We start from the raw sequence: 12,425 nt of genomic DNA, 5'->3' as shown, positions 1-12,425 counted from the left end.
TATCATCAATATCACAAATGATTTAAAAATGTCAATCCTGATTAACAAATAAATATGGCGATTAAAATAATCAAGAATGCATGTGTGAAAGTGCAATTTTGGCCAAATGAGACCGTAGGCCAGATAAACGAACAAATAATGTCAGCCGTGGAGGGGGATGTATATATGATGTCGGTAGATAATGTTATTGACACATGACATCGTATCCTTAAGAGTTTCTCAACTCTCAAGTAGAGGTCGAAACTCGGTGTTCCAGTCCTCTTAATGAGAAATCTTCACGTACCAAGGCTAATTAATAGTACAAATTACTCACCTGGGACGGAATTTTATAAAAGCTTCAATCTCGACTGGCCTGGACTTAGACTGGAATGGCAAAAGAAGATAATGTTTTGATTCGTCGTATTCCGATAACTCCGACCGATATGCTATTTCAGTTAAGAGGAGTTCAGTTTCCCGTGAAAGCAGCATGGTACAGCAGCAGTACATTTTGTAAAACAAATTCCCACGGGCGTCTTTATGTGGCGTGCCACGAGTATGTGTGTATTATTTGCAAAATAAGTATTTAAAAAAAAAAATGTTGCCCAAAGTAACTATTCAACGCGTCCACGTTGTCGACGAAGTCGCGGGTAACAGCTAGTAAATGCATAAACTTATGAGGAAATTGACTCTTCAAAGTCTTCAAATCGCTCTTTCTAACATTAACAATTATTATTTTAGGAGACCTTCCTCACACATAATTATTGAAGTTATACTTCTTTTGGCGCGATGGAGAAAAATGATGAGAGTGAATTTTTACGATGCGCGCGCACACCGACACCTGAATTCTACATCGTGAAGTTAGTTCTAGGTGGCATGAAAATCGATAACTATGTTCAAGTTGTATATTCTAGTATTTTTATATTTAGAACACGTGTTGAGCACATTGAATATTAGTGATAAAACTGATTTGAATAAACTGTTTTGAGTGCATTTATAGATTTGAGGTTTATTGTCGGTATGTATAATATATTTACATCGTTAATTAAAAATAATTACATTATTATCTAAAAAATATTTTTTTCCATACGCCAAAGAACTATAACTTCTAAGGCGTGTACATAAGTACACACACTTTTTCATTATTTAAGGGCGATCACTTAAAAACAAATTCGTACGGCTGCCAAGACTGAGATAGATTGAAATTATATAAACAGGATGACGTGATTAAAATAATAAAAGGAAGAAGGCAGTTAGTGTTTGTCACCGCCGAACTTTGCGTAAACAAACGTTGCAGTCGAAAATCAAAATACATTCTAATTACGACGCGGTCGAGCCACGTGCGGTGCGCGCTAATAGCATAATGTCTGCAACTTCTTAGCAATCCCATTGAATATATAATCGAAATAAGTGTTTAAATTTTACCTTATATTACCATACAATGTTTCAAAATAAATTTGCAGGCATATTCTGTAGATATGTACATAATAAGTTTGACCCGACTCGATGTTTATACGAGCATTAATTCAGTTTTCTGTTGTTGCGATCCGAAACGTGATGACGCATTTAGACCACAGTCTCACTCAATTGAAATGCACATGCAACTTAAATGAAATCACGGATAATACAAAATTTTAAATTATCGACTGTATCGACGCATTAAGGTTTGGTATTATATTATAGGAATACCGACGGTCGCTTGCGACACTCCACGCAGGTTGTGGCATACGAGGGCGGCACTGAACATTTCGGGAATCAAGGAAGTGACACAACATTACTATTTAAAAATGTATTTATTGCTTTTCGAAGTATTCTCCGCGAAATTTGACACATTTTTCCATACGATGGAACCAATCATTGAAGCAACCATTCCATTCGGAAGTTGGGGTCTCCAAAATGGCCGTTTTGTTCGCGTCCTTCTTCAGGTGATGAAAATCTCTAACCACGCAATTTATTCTTTATTTTAGGGAAAGTATAGAAATCATTAGGGCTTAGGTCAGGGCTGTTCGGCGGATGGTCTAATAGTTCTGTTTTCTTGCTCTAAAAACTCGTTTGTTTGTGCGCGGTGTGAGAACTCGCATTGTCGTGATGAAGGATGATGCGGCGGTTGCAGTGCTCTTTACGGAGTTCAGAAACGACATTAACCGTTCTTTGTCCCTCAAGAGGAATAGTCGCAACATGGCCGGTTTTGGGGACAAACGTGGCCACCATTTTTTTTGTAAAACTCCGTGAACGAACAATTTTTGTTGGCTTTAACTCATTTTCGAACACCCAAACTCGCGACTGGTTTTTTGAGGCATTTGAGGATCCTGCGTGGAATCTTTAGAGAGTTCTGACGCACCAAGTAACGCGAGCCGCTCTTTGCTCTTCACAGAGCAAATGCGGCATCCATCGGAAAAACAACTTTTTTACACCTAATTGTTCATCACGTTATCACGGGGATCATCACTGAGCTTAACACGTCCACGTTGAAATTCAGCAAACCAGCGATAAATTGTGGTTTTGGATGGGGCTTCATCACCAAATGCAGAAATCATCCGGTCAACACACTGTTTTTGTGTTAAACCACTTCGAAAGTCATAATAAATCATCGCTCTAGAATTTTCTCGAGTCAATTCCATTTTCTCAACGACTAAACAAGTTTGACAAGACCTTGTGACAAGACCGAGAATCTTTTTTTAAATAAATAAATGGTATTCGATTTTTAAAACCAAGGAGTTTTCAATTAAAAAAAATTAATATGACAGGATTGTACATTGTACAGTATTTTGCGATATTAAAAGGAGTGGTAAAGAGAACAGAATCGCTGTGATTACATTACAAAGTAGGTATGGAGTCAAATGCAATTTTTAAAATTCTCCATACGCTTGGTATTAGTAAAATGTTTGTATATCAGGGTGTTAATACATACAATCAGACTCCTCTGTTTGTGACAGAAAAAGATCTGGCCGTCTACGTAGTGTATGTACTAAAAAGGTAGTCAAAGCAATAACTTAGGGAAAGAATTCGAAGAAATTCTGTCCAAATTTTTGTAATCTAAAAAAAAGATTTTATCTCGGAAGATGAAGATAGCATCTAGAACCATGGGGCGTATTTTAAAAGATGACTTAGGACTTGCAGCCCTTTAAGGTCTATTCTTAACTGATAAATTTAAAAAGAATATGGTGGTAAAATCGCAACAACAACTGCGCTTCAGTAGTTGTTGCGATTTTACCACGCAAAGGGAGGTCACAAAAAATTTTTGTTTTCCGATGAGAGAAGATGAGATTTTAAGAATTCAGCTACATTTTATTCTTACGTGGTGGCACGAGGTAGATTCAGTTCGAGTTAGTCCATGCTCGCCAAATAGATTACTTACACGCAAAAAAATTTTTTTTTAGTAGTTGACATAAATATTTTTATTTTTAAATTTATTTTTTTACTAGCTGGCCGGTGCGGCTGTAAATTGTAATATTTTTACATTTAAATGTGTCATTTTTGATCTAAAGGAATATATGAGTTTTGATAAGCAAAACCTTATCTAAATATAAATTTTGATCCAAATCGTCCAATCCGTATCCGAGATATGTACACACAGAGTATAATGAATGCTCGTTTAGTAACATACATAGAAAAATGGTGAAAACTGTATAAAACACGTCATGCGCCAATCAATAACAACTTGTGAAATGCCTGTGAAAAATTTCAACAAGTCGGCAATATAACTGCAAAACTTCCGACGTTGGCACCCGGTTCTCGCCCACCAGGGAGGCTACACAATACACGCCCGGGGGAAATCGGAAGTGGGCAGAGTTAATAAAACCTTTTGCACTAGTCAAGATAAGGTTTAAGTAGATTACGCGTTGATTCATTGACTGATGTGATCTAAATCAACTATTAAGCACATTACAACTATCGTATAAAAAATGAAACATAAGTGGTGTTTAAATATCGACGTTATTACATCGCTGTACAATAATTGCAGAAACAAAGATAAATCAAAGCAAAAATATTTTATTTCGTAGGAGAATTAAATTACACTTGAAATACGTCATTTTTTCATACAGCTCGTTCGGAAGGTACATTTCGTTAGAGAAGAACGAGCAAGAAACTCTAAGGATGCTCTTTTCAAAACTGAATGGTATTACAGGTTCTTATTTTCAATAAAAATTTACAAATAATTTCAAATCTTAGGGTATTCACACGACACAGTCTTGGCTGTTAAATCATTTGTACAGGCTAATAAGTCTATAATATTAAAACACACCGACAAGGAACGAAGGAAGTCGTTCTGAACTCTGTTGTAGAATAGTATTCGGAGAAGAGAGGAGAAAGGAGAATAACACCTATAAGATATTGTAGTTTTTTTTTTCTGTAAATAAGGGACGAGACGAGCAGGAGGTTCAGCTGATGGTAATTGATGCGCCCTGCCCATTACAATGCAGTGCCGCTCAGGATTATTGAAAAAACCCCAAAAATTCTGAGCGGCACTACAACTGCGCTCGTCACCTTGAGACAAGATGTTAAATCTCATTTGCCCAGTAATTTCACTAGCTACGGCGCCCTTCAGACCGAAACACAGCAATGCTTACATATTACTGCTTCACGCCAGAAATAGGTGCCGTTGTGGTACCCATAATCTAGCCGGCATCCTGTGCAAAGTGGTCATGACATACAGAAGAAATAACCAAGGAAATATACTTGAAACTACCATCTATTAAATCGGCATTACGTTTGTCTTTTTAATTTACTGGGTCTAACACATTACATATGTTAAAAAACCAGAAGCCGATGAGAATAACGTCCAAATACTTATCACTGGTCTGCCTTTTTAACCAAAAAACTTTATACAATACAACCGCCAGCTCTTGGTATACCTAGAAAGTCGCCAGTTAATCAACGACCGACAGTACGGCTTCCGCCATGGTCGACCGGCAGGTGATCTTCTGGTAGCAGGTAACACATAGATGGGCGGCGGCTATTGAAAGCAAAAGAGAAGGCCTGGTAGTTAGCCTGGATATAGCGAAGGCCTTTGATCGTGTATAGTACAATGCGCTTTTCTCAAAACTCCCATCATTTGGGCTTCCCGAGAGTTTATGCAAGTGGACCTCCAGCTTCCTCACTGGGCGCAGCATACAAGTCGTTGACGACGGTTATTGCTAGAATCCCAAGCCCGTGAACGCTGGAGTGCCCCAAGGCTGTGTGCTAACTCCCACGCATTTTCTTCTGCATATCAATTTTATGTTGGACACCTCCAACATACATTGCTATGCAGACGACAGCACTGCTGATGCCGTATACACAGGCCATGCAGGTCTCTTTCGGGAAATCGTCGACCAGTGCCGGAATAAACTTGTGTCTTCTATAGAGTCCTCTCTTGAGAAGATCTTGTCAAATTTAACCCCCTAAAAACTCAAGTGTGCGCGTTTACCACAAAAAAAGCCCCATTTGTCGTATCACCGCTCTTCTACAACACTTCCCTTAAAGCCCCGCCTAGTATCGGAATACTGGGCAAAGCTGGGTAAGGCAAAGCCAAATTGGCTTCGATGAAGCTGGGTGTCATAAATAGGGCAAGGCAATACTTCAAGCTCGCCCACATTCTAGCGTTCTACAAAGCGCAGGTCCGGCCACATATGGAATATTGCTGTCATCTCTGTTCTGGCGCACCCCAGTATCAGCTATATCCATTTGACCGCGTGCAACGCAGAGCACTTGGGGTCCCCGACAATGTGTGTAGGGGACCCAGTGCTCTGTGAACGGCTAGATCACTTGGCATTGCTTAGACACGTCGCTTCATTGCGTAGGTATCTTCTACAGCATTTATCACGGGGAGTGTTCCAAAGAGCTGTTTCACCTGATTCCTGCCGCCGAACTCCACTTTCGCACGACATGTCACTAATTAGGCTATCATCCCCACCACCTAGCGGGTCCTCCACGGTGCGGTTTTCAAGAAGCTTTCTTCCACGAACTACAAAGCTGTTGAATAAACTTCAAAAAAAGCGCGTATACCTTCCTTAAAGGCCGGCCTGTGATTCCTCTGGTGTTGCAAGATAATGTGGGCGGCGGTAATCACTTAAAATATATTAGTAGCCTTAAAATATATTACAGCCCACATAATTTTCAGACAATAAGGGACGAGACGAGCAGAACGTTCAGCTGATGGAAATTGATACGCCTTGCCACCCAGTGCCGCTCATGATTCTCGAATAACCCAAGAATTCTGAGAGGCACTGCAATTGCTTTCGTCACCCTGAGACATAAGATACTTAGCCTCATTTTACTCATAATTACTAGACTACTAAAAATTGCACTAAAAGTTGAAAGCGTTTAAAAACAAATGAAGAAGTGATCGAGTTTATAAAAATTGTTAGTCATTAAAATCATTGATTAATGAAGATCCGACAGAATCGAAGTTCGTGATTTTGAATTCACTGTTTCATATCCATCCTTACCAGGTTTAAATACGAAATTCAACAATATTGCAGAAACAGTAAACCAATCGATACACAGCGTAGGAGAGACATCAAATACAGTACAAATTGAAGAGATAATTGAATTGGATGTCGTGCCTGCAAAATACATCGCTTCTGTTAATCACGTTTCGGTATAGCCGGTGGCCATTTTGCGTAGTACTTTGATGTGGTTACTAAAGGTACCTCCTATATAACTGAAGTTATAACTGTTTATTTATATACTACTAGCTGACACAACAGACGTTGTCCTGTACATAATAAATAGAATACTGTTTTTTATGAATTTGTCTATGATATTTCATAACATCAAGAATTATTTCGTAAAACATGCTCCCTGTCGTTATAATAAAATACATACTGTGAAACACACAGTAGAACTGTCAAACCGTACGTCAATAAATTCTCTCACAGAAAATATGTCCATAAAAAACAAATATTGGAAATAAAAATAATTATAGGTTCCAAATCGAAATAAAAACTATCCTATCTCTCAAGTTGGACTAAACTGCATTCCATGAAGTAATCCCCATTTAAATCCGTTCAATAGTTTAGGAGTCCATCGCGGACAAACAACGTGTCACGTAATTTATATATATTAAGATGTGATATAGGATACTTTCATTGATACTTTAAGGCATTTTTATCAAAAGCCCTATGTCACCCGCCCTTTAAATGACCTTTATTGTTATTTTCACGTTAAGTTAGTCAATGTACAAAATTGCAAAAACTAGTATTTACGTATCGCAGAATAATACATTTCATGTTATTCGAACGACATAATATTGTTCTAATGACGAACAGACAAAAATATATTGAATTAAATATTCTAGACAACAACTGAACGAACTGAATGACATAACACGATTTTGCTACTAAAGTAATGTTTTTATTACCAAAATAGTGATTGATTTAAATTGATGTATGCGTATCACTTGTGCCTGCGAATGTTTTGTGAAAACCCTTGTATATGAATAGCGATTAGACGCTGTGATCATGTGTTGCAAGAGCATGCGCGATCATCATTACCATTAGGTGACCCGTACGCTCGTCCTGTCCTCTTAATCCAATAAAAATAAAGTTTAACTTCATATTTCGAAATCAAATGCTCATCATAATATCAAAGTCCATAAGAACACTTACCTTAAACCCAATCCAGCTTTATCTTTAAACAGAATTGGAGTTGTGAAGCCGTTCTTCTGCAGATAAGAGATGGTGAGATCCGCGCCCTGCATCTCCAACACCGCCCCGGAGTGCTCGAATCTGGGACTCTCCAATTTGTCAGCGAGGGAGAACCCCCTACCACCTTCTGCTTCATCATCACCGAGGGCCCACTCGTCCGAATACAATTTTCGCTGCTTGCGCTCACGCTGAATAGAAAAACTAATATTAATATCATACTGAAAGCTTTAACTCGACCGTGAGATTGTTTCTCACTCGAATTACACACAGGTTATTCATATTTTACTTAGCAATAGCCCAGGCATATTTAAACAGACCCCTCTGAATAATAAAAAGTAGGTAATTATATCAAAATAAATATAATTATTAATAATTTGAAAAAAAACCTAATTAATTAATAAATCTCTAATCACTAGGTCTTAAATTAAGGTGTGTGTGGTGTCACAGTAGAATAGTCTCATCTCCTCCCGTAGGTGTCGTAAGAGACGACTAAGGGATACAAAGAACGGACTATTGCCAGCAGCATCCGGGAGAGCAGCACGATTTACTGCAATCGCTAACCCGCCTGCCAAGCACGGCGATTATGGCAAAACCCACCCAGAAAATAAACCGGACAGACACTGTAAGGCCCCGACCCCCAGTCCCCGGCGGCCCTGCTCGTGGTGGCCACGGTAGCAACCACATAGGTCCCGGGGTTCAGTTACGCTAACACAAATGAAGACCATTGGCCCTGGCAACATATAACGTCAAAACACTGCGGACCGACGAGAAGTTGGAGGACCTGGAGGAAGCTCTGAGCAGATTACTATGAGATGTGGCATTATCTGAGGTCCGAAGACAGGGTGAGGACTCGATAATCCTAAACCTGCTCTACTTTCGGGAGGGCGAGCATATGTCCCAAGGTGGTGTCGGGTTCCTTGTTCACAAGTCTCTCGTCAGTATACTCAGAATCACTGACCCACGGGCACCTGTTATCAAAAAGGCTGAAGACCCAAGAGCCATACCAACCCAAAACTATACCGAAGATATCCCAGATGTCAGCCTGTACGAGATTAGTATGGCCCTAAAACAGCTTAAAAAGAACAAGGTGCCGGGTGATGATGAAATTACAGCCGAGTTTCAGAAGCTATTCAATTGTCATCCTCTAGGGCAAAACGCCGCAAGCATGGCACAGAAGAATACTGGTACTGTTCTACAAAAATGGGCGATAAAACTCTTTTTAAGAACTTAACATCCATATCAATTCGGAGCTATGTATGATATCTAATATATAAAATTCTCGTGTTATGGTGTTAAACATTAAACTCCTGCGAAACGGCTTGACCGATTGTCATGAAATTATGAGTGCATATTGGGTAGGTCTGAGAATCGGACATCTATTTTTCATCCCCCTAAATGTTAAGGGTGGTCCACACGAAATTTTTTATTTTTATTTTTTGACATTTTTTTTAAATATGTTTGATTATGAGTAAGCATTAAAAATACATACTTCAAATTATCGCCCATATACGATCAACAGTTACATTTGTATCGCGATTTTAATATCGGCAATACAACATTTGCTGGGTCAGCTAGTTTATATATATATATGCTGTATTCTAAGGTTATAATGACCATCGCCACCCACATTCTCTTGCAACACACTAGAGGAATCACAGGAGCATTGCCAGCCTTTAAGATCGCCGGATTTGGTTGGATGAGGGCAGCACAGGACCGATCGTTGTGAAGATCTTTGGGATGGCCTTTGTCCAGCAGTGGGCGTGTTCAGGCTGATATGTAATTTATAAATGGCACTCTTTGTAATATAAAATGTCGTGAATATTAGCTGCTGATCCCCAAAGTAACATACTATATGACATAACACTCTGGAAGTAGCTGAAATAAAGTAAAATAAATCTTGCTGTCTCAACATCAGACAGAAATCATTTTTTTTAACTTTGATAATGTAATATGAGGAATTCATTACAGATGCATATTTAAAGTTGTTCCTTAAAATACTCAACTCAAAAGGTCAACATTGAATTCCAGTGAACTCATATAAAACATGGAAGCAGTTTTGTCATACTACAAAAAGTCACACAACAAAAAAATTGTTATTGGTATTGAATCTAGGTAGATATTAAGATGTGTCTTGTCAGATACTCTGTCATACGCCCGTGATTTACGTTATTGGTTCTCAGCATGACATGATTACGGTAACCACGGTAACTGGTTCACGCGCTTGAGATATTGTCAATGAGAGTGTCCAAACTCTGCCAAACAGATGAGGTTGTTAACGTCTTCTGACTCCAAAAGTAAATTCCACTCATACCTACTGCTGGGTTAAGTCAAGTTAGACTGTTGATCACAATACACAATCCAAGCGGATCCATTAACCAGGAAGCCAGAAACGAATTGGTCATGTAAATGTCTCAATCCATTATTGAAGCCCAAAGTATGGAGTGTTTGTCCCAAAAAATTTGCTCATTGATAGACCCTCCCCCCCAAATGTGACAGTATTTTAGTATAAATTGACCCCTTGCTCTGTATGTAAATAGGAACGTATCTGTCAAAATAGTGTTAAAAATATTTGAAATTTGACATCATCCTGGTATTATTTTATGCATATTGCATTTTGAAATGCATTTATATTATCAAAAATAAAACAGGACTACATATTATTTAAAAATAACATTCATCATATATGTCATAACAAGAAAATGGCATCCTGCATACTATAGATGTCATATTGACCTGGATAGACTGCCACTTAAAAGAGTGGGCATTATTGTATTCGTTATTAAGAAGTCAAAATGTATTGTGCAAGAATACAAGAATTAATAATATTTATCACAGTTACATCATCACATAATGATTTTACTATCAATATATCATATCATTTAAACTATATGTACCTATTTATTTTCATTGTATGAAAGTATTTTTACTAATTACATTTAGAACATGTGAACATATGCAGAAAGTTTTGAGTTTCAAGTTAAATAAAACCTAGACACATCAAATATATAAGGCAAGTGTGTTTGGGCAAGACGGTCGAGGGAGACCTCATAGAACATTCGTCGACCAAATTGGGGAAGTTTTGAGAAAAGGAGAGGTCCGAAGCACCCGCAACCGCATGTATGAAAAGAGTAATGAATGTAGAGGAAGTGCATGAGGTTTGTAAGGATAGAAGCAAATGGCATTCTATTGTCTCTGCCTACCCCGACGGGAACAAGGTGTGAGTGTGTGTATGTATTAAACCTAGATAATATTTATAAATGTATGAAGATTATGATAAATTAAAGGTGCTTTCCGGCTATTGCCTGTGCTCTTTTTAATTCAATTATAAAAAAGTTATGCAAATAATTTTTAAGAGCTCTATGATCATCTCCATCATATCAAATAAAAAATCATAATGTAAGGGCCAAAGTTACTTAGCAATGCAACTTATACTCCACGAGACTATTTCTTACAGTTTTGCAAAATTAGGACTGTAATTGGACATAGTTAAGCAGAAAGGACTCAAACCACACAAAGGCGCTTTTGAGTTCTAGGCATTTGAAGTTTCAGCTCAAAATAATCTTCCATATGATAATCTTCCATATATACTATAAAAATTTCCAAAAAAATATCAGTTTGCACCACACAACAGATTAGACCTTCAGGAGTATGATGGCATACTTTAACTCTATTTTGGCCAAAGTGTGGTTTGAGTCCTTTCTACCTAACTACGTCCAATTAGCCTAAATATTTTTTCGTAATGTAACCCTATAAGTATATCATTCGTTATAAGTGTATATCCTGTAAAATATTTGTGAATTATTTATATAGGATAGGAATTGCTTGTAAGAGTTATTTTAATTCGGCCGAATAAACTTGTTAACGAGTAGTCGTATCGCACTTCGGAGTTCGAACAGCGCAAGTCCTAGCCCGCCTAGCAGCGGGAGGGTTACGCCTTCGTCCCTTCTTTACCCATATGCCCACAAGCAATGCTCTGATACAGACGTACTTGCTCGTCATGATGATATATAAATCGCTCATTGTTATAGCCGCACGATCGTCCATACGCGATCTCAAAACTATTGTAGATATTGACAATTCGCACACGCGAATATGAATACGGCCGCCGCATTATAAAACTTACGACCTAATGTTAAAAAGTTCCAAGTTATCTCACACTTTCAAGTATATCTTAGACTATTTTCGATTAAATATAATTTGATAGCCACTTTTAGCTTAAAATAAATCGATACACGATGCAGTGATGCACCATTTCATGTTTACGTGATCCCAGATAAAGCCACCATGGCGTCACCCGGGACTAAATACGTAAAATAATAACAATAAACACTTACCAGCTGCCTTGAAACTTGCTTTTTATTATTTGGCAGTGTTTCCGACATGTTTTTAAAAGTCAGAAACACCGCACCACAAAATTTACACTATTTTACGTAAATATTTTAAACGGAGCACGAGAAAACGCAACGCAATCCACCATTTGCAACACACGACACTAACGCCAACCTCACAAAACGGAACTTCCAAAGAGAAGTGCACTTGTGAGTTGTGACAAAGCTGACAAGTTGGCACCGTTTTGACATTTTTTTTGACAGTTTGATGTATTGGCACTATTGAGTATTCGCACCATTGTCCTATTCATATTTCACAATACTTTATCGGATTGGATAAGGCAAATTATTTCATATTTATACTAATGAATGTCACGGTAATGTAATCCAGGTTGGTAAGTAGGTACGTACATACAGCTCTCCTTTTTATTTGGATATATTTGATCGATCTGTTCATTTCATATTCCCAGCTAGATGGGTAGGAAACTTA

General features: G+C 38.1%; 1 protein-coding gene across 1 annotated transcript in view; it reads right to left on the bottom strand.

Moving 5' to 3' along the window:
* The window catches only part of LOC126974044 (jmjC domain-containing histone demethylation protein 1), a 70,009-nt gene extending 57,919 nt beyond the window's left edge, over positions 1–12,090 (bottom strand). The window contains exons 1-2 of the mRNA XM_050821416.1: positions 11,942–12,090; positions 7,569–7,795 (exon numbers count right to left, since the gene is read on the bottom strand). Of these exons, the coding sequence (XP_050677373.1) occupies positions 7,569–7,795; positions 11,942–11,989 (275 nt within the window). The 5' untranslated portion in view covers positions 11,990–12,090. The remainder of the gene's footprint in view (positions 1–7,568; positions 7,796–11,941) is intronic.
* Positions 12,091–12,425: the final 335 nt, after the last annotated feature.

This window comes from Leptidea sinapis, chromosome 31 (assembly GCF_905404315.1).
Source record: "Leptidea sinapis chromosome 31, ilLepSina1.1, whole genome shotgun sequence".
Classification (NCBI taxonomy): domain Eukaryota; kingdom Metazoa; phylum Arthropoda; class Insecta; order Lepidoptera; family Pieridae; genus Leptidea; species Leptidea sinapis.
The sequence above is the reverse complement of the archived record's forward strand: the minus strand, read 5'-3'. Positions and strand labels throughout refer to the sequence as shown.